This window comes from Oenanthe melanoleuca, chromosome 7 (assembly GCF_029582105.1).
Source record: "Oenanthe melanoleuca isolate GR-GAL-2019-014 chromosome 7, OMel1.0, whole genome shotgun sequence".
In the NCBI taxonomy this organism is placed as follows: Eukaryota; Metazoa; Chordata; class Aves; order Passeriformes; family Muscicapidae; genus Oenanthe; species Oenanthe melanoleuca.
Genome location: NC_079341.1, coordinates 25,948,908 through 25,963,497, shown reverse-complemented (window position 1 = coordinate 25,963,497; position 14,590 = coordinate 25,948,908). Strand labels below are relative to the sequence as shown.

At 39.3% G+C, this 14,590-nt stretch overlaps 1 protein-coding gene across 1 annotated transcript in view; it reads left to right on the top strand.

Annotated features, from left to right (window-relative positions):
- The window catches only part of CLASP1 (cytoplasmic linker associated protein 1), a 167,307-nt gene that overhangs the window by 103,112 nt on the left and 49,605 nt on the right, over positions 1-14,590 (top strand). Inside the window, exons 22-25 of the mRNA XM_056496335.1 lie at positions 2,373-2,480; positions 9,899-10,002; positions 12,461-12,484; positions 13,394-13,638. Coding sequence (XP_056352310.1) covers positions 2,373-2,480; positions 9,899-10,002; positions 12,461-12,484; positions 13,394-13,638 — 481 coding nt within the window. The remainder of the gene's footprint in view (positions 1-2,372; positions 2,481-9,898; positions 10,003-12,460; positions 12,485-13,393; positions 13,639-14,590) is intronic.

Here is a 14,590-nt window from a genome sequence, read left to right as displayed (position 1 = left end):
TTTCTCACAGCAGAGTTGGCAGTGGACATACTGTCTGCTTTTATGCTGCCTATTCCTCTTAATCCATTTTGCTACTCATTCACTTGATTTCTGTCCAGCTTTTGGGGTTGAGAATTCTCAAATTGAGACTTGGTCTGTCTTACTTTTGCTCCCTGCACTGCAGAGACAGGCTGTCACAGTATGAGAGACTTAGCTAAATGACAACACTGCAGGCTTTTACTGCTGGCAGTATCTAAAGGAAATAGTCTGAGTAGCTGATACAAAATCTCTGCACAACATGGTGGTGAAAATGAGAGGCAGGTGCCTGGGAGTCCACAGCAGACTCATCCCTCAGTTCTTTTCAATCCATTTTTTTTTCTTGTATTTCTTATGTATCCAGTAGCATGCAACCCTTTTATTTGACCATTAATCCTGGAGTACCCAGTGTTTGGGTGTTCTGTTTGTGAAGTCACTATTATGCTTCATTGTAGCATTGTTCTACTAGTGTAGGACAATGCAGTTAAAGTGCATTTTCTTCATACTTCATGCTGCTGCTGTTAGCTGGTATGGAAAGAGAAGCGTGCATCCACTAATTTTTTTAATCATTCACATCTCTCCCTCTCTAAAGAGCCTTTACTGTTTTTAGTAGGGTTGTATTATGGAAAAGATGGGCAGATCTTCTGTGTTTCAGAGAAATGACTGCTTGTGCAAACCTGATGTGAAGACTGCCATTATTTACATCTAAGCATGAGACCCAAGAATGAGAAGTTTGCTTCTAGAGAGGCTGCAATTTCAAACCAAGTATTTGTGTGGAGAACTTTAATGTTACTTTTACCTGTAGTTCACCTGTCAGCTTTTCCCCTTGTACTTCTGAGATGGGATATTGTACTCATGGACCCTAATTTCATCCAGTTCTTATAATTTAGTCTGTCTTATCTATTGTAAGACCATCTAACTCAGCACCATTAGACATTATGTTGATCTAATCAGCTTGGTTGATAGCTCATCTTGCATTGTCTGCCATCCAAGGTCAACCATCAGAACCATTAATTCATCGGAGAGATATGAATTGCTTTTGCAAAACTGGGAGGGATTTGACAAAGCAAGAATCTGGCAGAAGTCTCTGTTTGAATTTGAAAGCCTAAATATGAAGGTTTCTATTTTGTTCTGTACTGTTTTATTTGAAGGATGCTAATATATCCACTGTATGTGAGAGCACTGTAGCGCTGTCGAGGGACTTCAGCTTGAGTCTAGGCATTTAAGTTCTGTATACAAACCCAGCAGAGATTTATAAGAATATATATATATTCTGAAGCATGCAAATGACATTATTTTTATAAAAATGAGGATACAGTCCATGTATTAGCATGCTCATGTTAATGCATATATACCTCTGCTGTGTTGTCATCAAAGCTGGTAGATTAGGTTTTCTCTGTTCCTGAGAAAATTCCTTAGTGGTGATTCCTGAACACTTGAAATATGCTACTGCCTTTTCAAAACAGGAAGGGAAATCCCTCTTGTCATTAAATTCTCCTGACAATTAACTGCTTGTTTTTGCCAAGAAAATGTTGTATTCTTCATCAGGCATAAAGCTTACTAAATAACTTTCTGCAAACGTTTTTAAAACATGCAGGGTCTCAAACACCTGCAGGCATGTAGGGTTTTGTCCAAGTGAAGAATATAGTTTACAGATCCCCTGAGGTGTGCATATGTCTCAAACTGTGTGCATATAAAACCATTAAGATAAGCTTCTAGAAACGTCTGAGGAGCAGAAGTCAAATATCTGAAGCTACTGCTCTCTTTAAATACAAATCACTTTTTAACCTGTCTTTCAGGTATTGAGGTTCTAAATTTTTTCCCCAATATCTTTCATTGGAGAAAGATCTCTCTGCAAGTCTGTGCAGTAGACCTTTTTTCCCCTTAGGATATTTGTTCAAAAAACTCTCCTTGTGAAAGGCAAATCTATGTAAAAATTTCATATTGGTATTAGGACTACTTAAAGAAATTTTTGTCTGCTGTTTGCTCCAGAAGGGTGTTTATTTTAAAATGAAGGAAGAAATATTCCGGAAGGATTTCTTTCAGCCTCATCTGTTTTGCAACAGTAGAGCTTCCCTAAATGATTAAAAATTCCTGCTCTACTTGAATAACAAAACTTGGATTGCTTAAGAAAAAAGCAGACTGTCAGCCAGACATTAATGCTGCTGAAATTTCACGTCACAAACATAGCTCCGCATGTAAGGTAGTTGGTTTGTTAAGAGCCTGAGCAGGCTGCTGCAAATTGTAATTACTAATGTAATAATTACCATAACTAACAGAACTGTGACTTGACTTTGAGCTTTCTGTCCTCATTAAACTTGTTCACCTTCTCTGAAACTCTCCATGCTGCATGCTAGCACGGAGCAGTCGTATCCCCCGACCCAGCATGAGTCAGGGGTGCAGTCGTGATACCAGCCGTGAGAGCAGTCGAGATACAAGCCCTGCTCGGGGCTTCCCTCCACTTGGTGAGTACATGTAGGCATTGGAGCTTTAAGGGTCAATATTTTTTTTCCTTTTTCCCTTGTTGTGATTGCCCTTTCAAGACACTGCTAGGTGGAATGAGCTCTTTTCTGTCCTCTGGATTCCTGACACTCCCCATTTCCAACCCTGTTTTTTTCCCCCTTTTCTTCTGCATGCTTCAATTCTGGTTCTCAGCACTTCACTGTTAGCAGGGAAATAGCTTAGTTTGAACTTTTGCAATTTTTAGTTTCATTGAATCAGCTTGAATTGGACTGCTGTGCTTCGCTTAATAACACTGATGGAAATCTATGGGACGGCAAGCCTGGATTTTCTAGGTCACAGTGAAGTAGTTTTGTAGCATGGTAGCCTGTTTTTGAGTGACTCAATTATTCATGATTCGATTTTCTTACGGCTAGGTACAGTTACAGTATATAATTTTTATCCTGAATCCTCCAATGGAGATAGCAGAGCTCTTTTTGTAGAGATTTTATAGGACAGTCAATAGTCAATTAAGTTACAATGCTATTTTGTAGGAAATCTTGTCAGGAAGTGTAAAACTAAGGAAAGATGTAGATTTTAAAGGAGCATCATTGAACTGCAGTTAAAGTGTACAGTACAAATAGAAAATCTCATTACACTTACCATATGCAGTTTTTCTGCACAATGCTGAATACAGCAAGATAGTTAATGTTTCTGATCAAATACCATATCATATATTCAACCAAATACATTACTTCTTGTATCAAAACTTGTCATCTCAGACATGAAATACAGTTGATCTCCAGGCCCTCTTCATTTATGTAGTAATTTAATGAAGAATGGTGTTACAGTATCTAATTTGCACATAGTGACAAAATACAGTTATGTAGTGTGTAAACATAGCACAAGTTTTAATATTGAAGAAGCTTTTGGGTTCAATGACTTCATTATATTGAGCTATAAAATAATCTGTTTACATTAATATCTCTACTTCTGGTGAAAAGTGGAAGGAGTTCAACTTTGATTCATGACTTGTTTCATGGCTCTTTGAGATAAATAGATGAACTTTTTATTGATAAAATGAAGTTGATTTCATACCAGATCTAGAAAAAGACAGTAAATCCATAACTGTAGCTTATTTTTACAGTTAACCTGCCTAGCTTCAATTTTGGATGAAGCTTTTTTTTTTCCAGCCAAAATGTATAAGTAGGCTGGATTTCAGTGTTAACTTGTCAGTGTTCTGTGTCACTGTGCTGTATTTTATTTCATTGAAAATACAGCAGTTGAAGTATTGTCTTGAACCCTTGCTTGAAAAGCAAATGCAGTGTATCAGAGCCATGGTTGGTGTGAGCTTTGTACACTTCCACCAGTGCTGAATCTCTTACACTGGTTATAAAATCGCAATTACAGATGTGTGTTACACTGTTTTATTGTGAGGAAAAAGTAATCTCATTACCTGAAGAGTAATGCATTTCTAGAAATACACTGTTATTAGATCATAAAGGTTACATGGGGAGGAAATATCGATGTTACTATAGTTGCCCAATGTAGTTGTTACCTTATCACCTTTTTCTTGTGTTTTCATTGAAATGCTTTAAGATCAAATATGTTCATGAACTTATTAATTATGTGGTGTGTAATTAATCTGAGGAATTGATAAAGGAATTTATATTTGTCAGTTTAAGCCAAAACAATGTGGTTCTCTTACAGTATTTTTAGAACCCAGTTAATCTTGCAATAATGCAAAGGTAATATAATCCTGCTGTGCATGGTCTGGTTTTGCTTACAAAGATTAACTTGTATATTTGTGAATTATACTCAGAGTAACTAAATGTAAATGGCAATATTCTTACATTTGCTGGTATTATGGTCAGTGTCAGCACTGACATCCTGTTTGGCAGCTCGTTTTGGGGCTGCTGTGCAGGTATGCATCTCTGTATATCATGAGTCCTGCTTCCTAAGTTAGTAAAACTAGTCAAGAGTGAATCTATACTCAGCCTCCTTGCAGAGATGCGGATTTTAAAAATTTTTTGTTATTCTTGTTTCTCCCTGGGCCTTCATCTTGCAGTGGTGTCCACAGGAGCACAGTGGATGGCTTGGGAGAAGGCAATTGTGACCTACAAATTATGAGGTTCAGTCCATAATCCTGCCTGATCATGCAGATCTTTCATGAGGTTACTTGCAAAGTCAGTGGGTTAGGTATCTTGAATAAATGCATGTGTTCTCCATGGCCAAAGGCCAAATTGCATATAGCTTTTAGTGAAGCTCTCAAAGTTGAAAAAAACCCAAAATTTAATTTTTTTTCATGTTGCTGATTCTTATTTTTTTATATTAGGTTTTCTGTGTTTATGAATGCTTTACCTTAAACAGAAGACTTAGAATTTTTCTGCTGCACACTTTGTGCATAATTGACAAAGGCTATTTGTATTGTAAGGTGATTCTGCTTTATTTTTTCAGTTTCTTGACAGTACTAGTTATGATGTTAAAGCAACAAGGCCTTCAGTGCGTCTGTGGTGATGAATTGCTTAAATGAACAATCGGTTTCTTGGGTCAGTTGCTTTGAGCTGATGAGCATGTCATTGCTAGACATAGGGAAATCTTCTTTAGAAAGACAAAATTTCTGTAATTTGGGAATGACTGGGCCCATTTTTAATTTGCTTTCATAAAGAACTCACTTTTATGCTGAATCCAAGAAGTGAAAACCTCTCCAAAGGCATTTTGTGATTGATGTGCTGCTAACAACTGGGAATTGAAGTGGGAGCTATATTTGGCTTAGGCTCCTCTGCTACTGTGTGCGCTCCATTGCTTTTAACAATTTGTATACATGTGTCATTCTAGATGGGTGTGTGATGTGCCTAGTCTTGTTAGCTCTGCATGTACGTACTGAGGTTCAAGAAACATGTATGCAAAATTTGTTAAAAGCAAGAGACCTTTGGAAGTAGCAACACCTGAATATGTGTGTACGTGTGTTTACCTAGAAAAGAAACCAACCCAAGGACCTCTATGTGCCGTGGTTGGTGACCTCCCTGTATGACTCTTTCTACTGATGTGGTTACACATTCTTTGTTAACGTTGGTTTTATTATGCATAGGCTAGAATGTTGTGGAAAAATACCTGCAAGCACAATTCGTAACCATTCCTCATGGCTTCACGTTGTGGTTTAGATCAGGCACATCTAAACCCTTCTCTGTAGTTACGTTCTCCACGTGCTCGTGACGGCCGCTGCCGGACCTGCGGGTCTGGAACGTGACTGGTGTGCATCAGGGTGTTTTTGCTGAGCTGCACCCGGGCTGGGACTGTTCCCAAAGAGTTGTGTCATGCATCGTGTAATGGTCACGAGGGGAAGGGGGGAGCTGCAGGCGGAGGCGCCGCTGCGGGGCTTGCACTGTACCTGTTCCGCATCCACACGCAGCGCCATTCCCGTCACTGTGGAGCACCTCTGCCGGGAGCGCTCACACGCATCCCCTCTGGATTGTGGCATTTTCTGTCTCGGGTTCAATGTGTGTTAATCCTGTGGGTGTTGCCATTCCTTCTACTTGCAGCTTCTCGACGTCATTCCAGGTCCACTAGTGCTCTCTCCACTGCTGATTCTGTTGGGCAGTCAGGTGAACAAGCGCTAACTGCATGAATCCACTTCTTATACGTAGTCGTGTTTTACACCATCTTAACATTTGCCATCGTGTGCATCAGCCAGCACTTGGCATGTGCTTCTCACCACTGCGGGGCTTTCTGTTCTGCTTTTGTTCAACGTGGCTTTTTGTTTTGAGTTTCATTTATTGGATGTTTTTAATTTTGTGTATTTTAGGAACGTTGTGAACGGTGTTTAAGCAAAGGGTGATCCAGGGCTTTCTCAATTCTCCTGTAAATTGGATCAGTTGTGCAGCATGGTCTAAATCCTGACTGATGCAGAGTACTCGCAAATTATTTTTCCTCTTTAGCAGTGTAGCACTTTCCAGTGCCTAGGATAGGATCCCAATGGGTTTCATCCCATTTATTACTAAATATTCTGGATTCCTATCTCTGTTAATGAAAGTTCTTTGTGGGGCTCCCTCCAAAATACACCAGAGCAGCAAAAATTAAGCACCTAATGAGCTTTCAGAACAAACTTTGGAGCACAACACATGCTGATCCATCCTTATGTAATTCTGAAGGCCTTGTCCAAAGTTATTGAAATGGAGAAACATGGAAGTTTTTGAAAGGAAAAAAAAAAATTCCTTCATTTCACTGGGTTTTGCATAATGTGACTGATGGTTACATGTAATGAGAAAAATCTGCAGATTCCAGTTACTTCTGTCCCATTCCTATACTGGATTTGCAGTTATGGAGAACCTGTAATTCCTTTTGAAATAAGGATATTTTACTGGGAATCATAAAAATAATTGAATGAGTGCTGTTAGCTTTGGGACAACAGAGACTTAATTGTGAGGGCAAAGATAATGTAGAAGATGAGAGCTTCAGAGTTTTCTTGGAGGCTAAAATTGTATAAGGAATTTGTTACACTGAGAGTTATTTAATTAACACCCTTCAAATAGGGAGTGAAAAACACTGTTTCTCATGAGTCTAGTTAGATGGCTATCACTTAACTAAATTTCCCTTATCATGCTACTTGACAGAAACAATGCAAGCTGATTTGACTGGCATTTTTCAGATACGAATTTAAATTTGTATTTAACCAAAAATAATTAAAAATAGCGCAGCTCTAATACAGATTTAAGCTTTGTTTGCTTTTGGCTTCCTGTGATAGTCACTTCATGTTTGGCTTACATGGTTTGGTACAAAGCATAATCAAATTTTGTATTACTTATGTACTCCAGAAAGCCAAAATGTTCTGAAAAATGGCAGAATAGGATTAATAATGGTGGTTGCAAATATTCACCAAGTTTGTAACAAGTATAATGAATGAATCTAGCCAGGGAGACAAGGGAATCTGGCCAGAGCATCATCTGCAGATTTCTTGCCCAGTAACATTGGGCTTGACTGTACTGTTATTCCTAGAGCCAGATGTGTTCCCAAGCCTTACATCAGAGATATGTTGAGGTCTCTCCTATGTTGGCACTTGAATATGGCAACAGTGTCTTGGGGAGAAGCCCAGAGTAACTTCAGTGTTGCAAATTTAAAAATCACTGAACAAAGTAGAAAATTCATGATAGAATCCAGCATGCCGCACTGTACTTAATGTCTTAAAAAAGCTCAATTTTGTTTCTTTATGCTGGGTATTTAAACTGATCTACAATTGAATTACTTTGTCATTTTGTTCTTCATTTAAAAAAACCCCAAAACAACTATCTCCCCTTTTCTAATGTAATACTAAATTTATTTCAAAGCAACTGACAGTGGTGTTTTTCATGCTATGTAGTTTCAAAAGTTAAAGCCAAATTCTGATCTCAGTAACACTTGAGTAATGTAACTGAGTTGGATTTAAATATAAAACCAAGTCCAGAGCTTAGCTCAACATTTACAGCCCTTGTACTGTGCTAGATCTCATTTACACTTAGGATAGTCCTTGTCCTCTGTGCAACATGATGGTATATATATCTCTGTAGTGGTGACTTAAGTTTCAGTCAAACCTACTGCATTATCATTTCTGTGCTTCTGTTACGAGTGCACAGATTTTTCCATTTTAGGAATAAAACACTATTCCATATTTCTTCATATTTGAAATAATTCTTCAACACAAGTGCATTAAAAAAGGGGATAGTAATAACACATACAACTTTTATTTCTTTGTGAAATGTCATGATTTGGTTACTTTTTGGCAGTAGTTCTAAGAATTTTTTTTTAAATTTTATTTCCCTTGTAATGTGTTTTGTAGAAAATGTTCTTTTGTTATAAATCAGAAATGTCTTGTCTGGGTATATAACTCAAAGAAACAGTGAATTTCGGTAGATATCACTTCTATTTGAAATAAATATTAGTCTGCAGGGTTTTTTTTCTTTTCAAAATACTTTGGATTTTAAAAATCTTCCCTATTTGCCCGCAGTAGCTTCATCTTGAATAAAGCTTTGTAATCAGGACAGTAGAACTGGCCAGCTTCAATCTCTGATTTAAATTATACATGTCAGTGTGAGCTAATCCCTAAAAGATATTTCAGTGCAGTAGGTTCATAAAGAAGAGAGCAGTGCAGTTTTGTGATACGCAGTATTTTCCCCAAAAACACGTTAAGCTGCTGAACATGTTTTCACCAAATCCATTATATGGTTCAGCAATTTGATAAGCAGCATTTTTCCATTGTTAAATTAAATATAAATGAACTATTAAAAGACCTCTGTGACTTGACCCCTCTCTCCTGCTGCTTCATGTGGATCAGCTGAAGGTCTCTTAAATGGGTTCATGCAGCTTGATCCATGCACCACTGAATTTGCTGGCAAAACTTCTGTTGGCATTTGTGGGTACTGGGGTGGAGGTGTAGCATATGTTCCAGGAGGCATAGTCTAAGTCCTTCATGAGCAAACACAAGCCCACACAGAAAGAAAAGCTTGGAATGTCATAACCAGTCTTGCTCCGTATGGACCAGAGCCAGGATGCCAGTATCTGCTATCTAATCTGCCCCCCTCTAGAAGAACTGCCAGAACCTGGCCTGTGATACTTAAGTTACTGGTTCTGTCACACCTCTGCTAGTGGGCCTTTCTGAATTTGGCTTTGCTAAAGAAACTAATTTCAGTAATATTTTAGTGGACTGGGAAAAATGATAAAATAAAATAATTAATTTTAGGAGTGTAAATGACATTTTATACTCAATGCCATTGCTTTGGATGCCATTGAAAGCTTTGCCATCAAATTCAAAGGGAAAAAAGATTATATTGTCTGCTTAAAACCAGTTTTGATATAGAGCTCTGGAATTTAAACTTCTCAAGAGAACCAGAAATTGGAGTCACTTCACAAGTGAGTTATTAACTTAATTTTTATACTGTGAAGGCATAGAGGTGTATTCTACTGGTTAATTAAGCTTTGAGACATAAAACAGACTAATCTGGTGCTGCTTGTCTCACATCCTTCCCTGAGAGGAAAGGCTGCAGAATAGATGAGTGCTCAGGTGTTTACATGTTCTGACACTGGGCATGATTCTGTCTCTCTGAAGTTAATGAGAAACTCTTGATTTCTGAGAGTATCAGATTGGGATGGGCATGTCTGCCTCTGACATTAAAATAAAACTTTGAGACAACTGAGTAAAAAGAAACAGAAAATAGATACCCTGCTTTCCAGCTTAAAATAAATAAATGAGAAGTTGCCCTGAGGATCCAAAATTGCCTCCAACGCCCAACAAACAATAGTTTATTTCTTATCCTAATGGCAGACTCTCTGGAGCTCTGGGTAAAAGGGTGTTTAATGGAAAAGCACTGTGAGTTCCCAGAGTCCGTGGGGAGAATGACTCGGGCACCTGATTAGGATTCCAAGTGAATGTGAATTCATTTAACAATCCCTTTCACTGTTGTCTTTTGTGCAGACCGGTTTGGACTCGGACAGCCAGGCAGGATGCCTGCTTCTGTGAATGCCATGCGAGTCCTGAGCACCAGCACAGATCTGGAGGCTGCTGTGGCCGATGCACTGGTAAGAGGAAAAATACAAAATGCTTCCAGCACCGGAAAGTGCCTTAAAGTTACCTGTACGTATGTTCTCCTCTTTCTAAATAGCTTTACTCTGGTCATGCCAGTGTCTGATGCTGTAGTTACCTTTTGCTGTTTTGACTTTGGGTGTACTGGCAGCAGTATGTTTTTCCTTATTCTATGTCCATTCTCTGCAGTTTTCATAGTGCTGTGACTTGGTGCTAGAGCTGCAGGATGGGTTGAATCAGCCAGCTGTGTGCCTTTCACTTGGCTGTCAGAGGATGTGCCCAGCACTGTGACCGTGCTCAGCACTCGTGGGGTCTGAGATTTCCATCAGTCCTATTACCTGCATGAAGATTTTGTCAGAAAAACAATGTTCTCTGTTAGTGTCAATTCCTGATCAGGTTTCATGAAGAACGATTTTCTGCCCTGTGCCATTTGCACCTGGGTAGATACTCAGAGAGCTCATAACTTGGCTTGCATGGAATCTGTACCATCTCATGCAGTTATGTTGTAAGTTGAATTATATTTGTCTAATTTGCTGCCAAAACTTTCAAACAATCACTGCTTTTCCTAGGAAATTTTATGTAATTTTAAAAAATGTATAATCTTATTGTACCATGGTATCTCTTGGATAGAACCCAGAAAGTGTCTTCTGCTTTTCAGAAGGCACATGCTAAGACTTTGTATGTACCTCAAATATTTGGGGGAGGGAGGATGTGTAGAGGTAGGAGAAGTGGTTGTACAGTACTAGCTGGGTACCCATGAGTCTTCTCCAGCTCTGGACCTGGATGAGGGAAGAATTTCCTGATGTATCTTGAGACAGATCTCTCAGAACCTGTCTCAGATACACTTAAAGGAAGATGAACCATGTTGCCAGTGTTTGTGGTATATGGCCTTTCTCCATTTCCTAGTTCACTTTCCCCAAGAATGGCTAACATTTTTCATTTTTATGTCTGATTATCACCCAGCTCATGGCACCTATTAGAGTACTTTAGAAAAATGTCCCTTTTTACAAAATTTACCTTTCAAAACAAAGAAAATATTTGTGAACAAAGAAAGGTAGAGCAGTGTATAATGAATGGCACTTTTGAATTTAGTGAGCTGAATCACTAGTGAGCATTTTTGTTACCAAGTGTAACAGTTTGTGAGCCAGTTTCTGCTCTCAGCACCTCAAATTTGCTACCAGAGCAGTTCAGGACATAATTACAGAAAATGGTTTTCCTGTGTAAATGAAATCAGGCTTTATCCCTGCATGTGAGCAGCTGCTGAATACAGGTTTCTTAAGGAAGGAGAGTGTCAGTGTTTGTTTCAGTTGACTGCTGAGCCTTGAGATTTCTTTGGGTGTGACTTAATCTTCAGCTAGATTTACAGAGTGCTCTTTTAAATATTCCAGCTTTGAAGTTAAGTAACATTAAACTGAAATGTTAAAATTTTGAAGGGTTGCACACTTAAAAGGGCAATACTTAAGTCTAGCTGGAAACTAGCTGGTGCTGCTGACTTAGTTCATTAATCTGAATTGTTACGGCTTCAGGCAATGCAACACAATCTTGTTGATCCCTTCTTTCCCACCACCCCAGTTTTCTCTTCTGACAGCAGGCAATTTACAAAGCTGTGCAGTCTCCCTTTGAGAGAGTGTTGAGGTGCCAGCTTTTACCCAGTAACTGTGTTTTCAGAGAGTTGTCTTTTCCATGTAGTAAGAAATGAAAAGACCTTCTTCAAAGATGGTTTCAGCCAAATCCTCAATTGAAACAAAACATGGTGGGTCATTCTGTGACCTCTACTCCCTCTGTGCAATTCCAGTTTGATCCACTGCTTCTGTTTGAGCTGGACTTGGCCTAAACCCACAGTGTCTATACTGGGAATCAGTGCTCGGGTCTGTCAGAAGAGCTCAAAGGGTGATGGAAACTTTGCTGTTAAGTAAGGCCTTTAAGCCAGTGGTGCCAACCAGGGGGTCTTAAAAGAAGCTAATCTTCAAAGCAGTGTGGTGTAAGAACTGTGGGTTGAAAGAGATCTTGGCAAGTGAAGTTGATTAAATGTGCTGTAGTATAGATAGTGGCTTCCTCACATCAGAATTTCTTTGCAAGACTGTAAAATGAAATACTGCTAGTAATACGTGGGGAAAGATAAATCACTACCAAAATCTCTGATATCTTTCATTGCAGGTTTCTGTAAAGTAAGCAAAGAGGTGCTGAATATAGATCTGTTCCTAAAAAAGTTTTTACCAGATATTCTCACTTCCAGGCTCCCTAAGGGAAATTGTAGCCAGTATGAGTAGTGCAATAGTTAGGAGATAAAGTCAGGCATTATTATACCCACTTTTATTTTGCAAAAACTGTATTTTTTTTTTATTTGCTAAGACACATTTGCTATACGTTTTTGTTGCAAAAACAAGCCCTACATAAGCTTCTGACATAATTCTCTATGCTTTTTCCCACCCTTCAATATTTTCCTGCCTACAGCTGTTAGGAGACTCCAGGAGCAAGGTACTAGTGCTTTCTTGACTTTTTATTTCTACTTTCCAACTCTCCCCACCCTGTTGCTAACGCCCATGATACTGCACGTGAGTTAATTTCTATGCTTCAATCCTCCAGTCCTAGTGGAAGCAAAACTCTGCTGGCTTCACAAGTCCAGGACCTGTAGGACTGGACACTGGAAGGAATTCTGTAGAAAACACTTTAGAATATAGATGAACTTTTTGATACATTATTTTTGGCAACCCTGTTCTTTTAAGGTTTATTTAGGAGGTTTTTTTGCTGCCATAGTTATGTACTATTCTTTCTGTAAGAATCAAAGCTGTCAAAGATGTACCTAAGGGAATTAGGTCCTCCAATACCATGCTATGGAAATGAGTGGGATTTGAGTACTCAACTCCCTTAGCAGCATCTGGAAAGAATCCTAGCCCAAACTGAGAAATTGCCATCTACTATGTACAGTGCATTTCTAGAGTCACTTCAATGTTGATATCGAAGTGACTGGGCATGCCAGCACAGATTCTTTCAGCTATTTCTTCCTTACTTTTATTTTATTTAAAGTAGAGGTCGTATCATCATGTTACCTGTAACAGTGGAACTGACCATTATTGCCAATAGAACATTTATTATATTTAATTCCATTACCAGTAACTTAATTCTGCTAGGCATAAATATATTGTTTTCATGCTGGGGAAGGCAGGCCCTCTTCCCTTGAGTCACTCAGTCTCTTTGAAATCAGTGGGGTCTGTCTTGCTCTTCTGTGAGAGGTAAGCAGGCAGTGCATGGTGACATCTTTAAAACACTTCAGTCACTATAACAGTAGCACTAATCTTCCTTTCAGTGATTGCAAATAGAATGCTTTTGTTTTGGCATCAGTGTAACCATATATAACCTGGTAAGTGTGAGTCTCCCCTTTTCCAGAAAAAGCCAGTGAGAAGAAGATACGAGCCCTATGGGATGTACTCCGATGACGACGCCAACAGCGACGCGTCCAGCGCGTGCTCGGAGCGCTCCTACGGCTCCAGGAACGGCGGCATCCCGCACTACCTGCGGCAGACCGAGGACGTGGCCGAGGTCCTGAACCACTGCGCCAGCTCCAACTGGTCTGAAAGGAAGGAAGGGCTCATAGGTCTCCAGAATTTACTGAAGAGCCAGCGGACACTGAGGTGACTTCGTCGTTTTCTAGTGTCAATAATTCATTAGGGATGGCCTCAGCCGGAAGGCAGCATTGGAGACAGGTAGTGTCTTCCCATGGCTGTGAAGGCTTTGTCTCCACAAAGTGGGATTGCGGTTAGCTTTTGGAAAGGTTTCTCCTGTGTCATCAGTATAATTTGTGGCACTAATGTAGAAAGGGCTCAGGTAAGCATGCTGTCTTCTCTTAGCCTTCATCTGTCTCATGAAGACATCCAGTGGTAGGTGTTGTTGCAGCACAGTGAGATTTCCCACAGTGATGCTGTTGTAAACATACTCAAGGGGTGGTGCCATTTTGACATTAGTCTGTTTGAACCTTCAATATTTTTTCCCATGGCAATTTAGTTGGTGAAGCAACTCTAAAATGGCTTGGGGTGTGTGTTTCAAAGCTGAGATCAGACAGCGCTAGAGTTGGCTGTACTTTGACTCTTTATGAAGGCTGTGTTAGGTGTAATTATAGATCCTGTTTGTAACTCTTGAAAAATTTTATATCAGAAACTTGTGTCCTATAAATGGTGTAATGTAGAGGGAAGTTTCTTAGGGCAGTGAAGTATGTACACCAACTCTGAAACTGCATATGGTAGGAGAGGGAGAACTTACTAATTTGCTGAGATCCACAAAACCCCTTCAAACACCTTTGGCACATCACACCTTAAAAGAGGTTTTAGAATTATCCCAGAGGTCTCAGAATTATCCAGTAGTCATGTGAAAACTCCCTGTGGCCACAGGTCATGTTAACTGGACAACGGGCTCTCAGGCCATAGACATTTCACCCTTAGTTTTTAGAGAAAGTGTTTGAAACAAGCTGTTTATCTCTTGGTTCCTGTGAAGGTAACATTCACAAATGGCAGTGACATTTTTATTTTTTTATTATGAATCTCATGTACTTAAATTATAGCCAAGTTTATAAGTGGTTGTTAAGAGCCT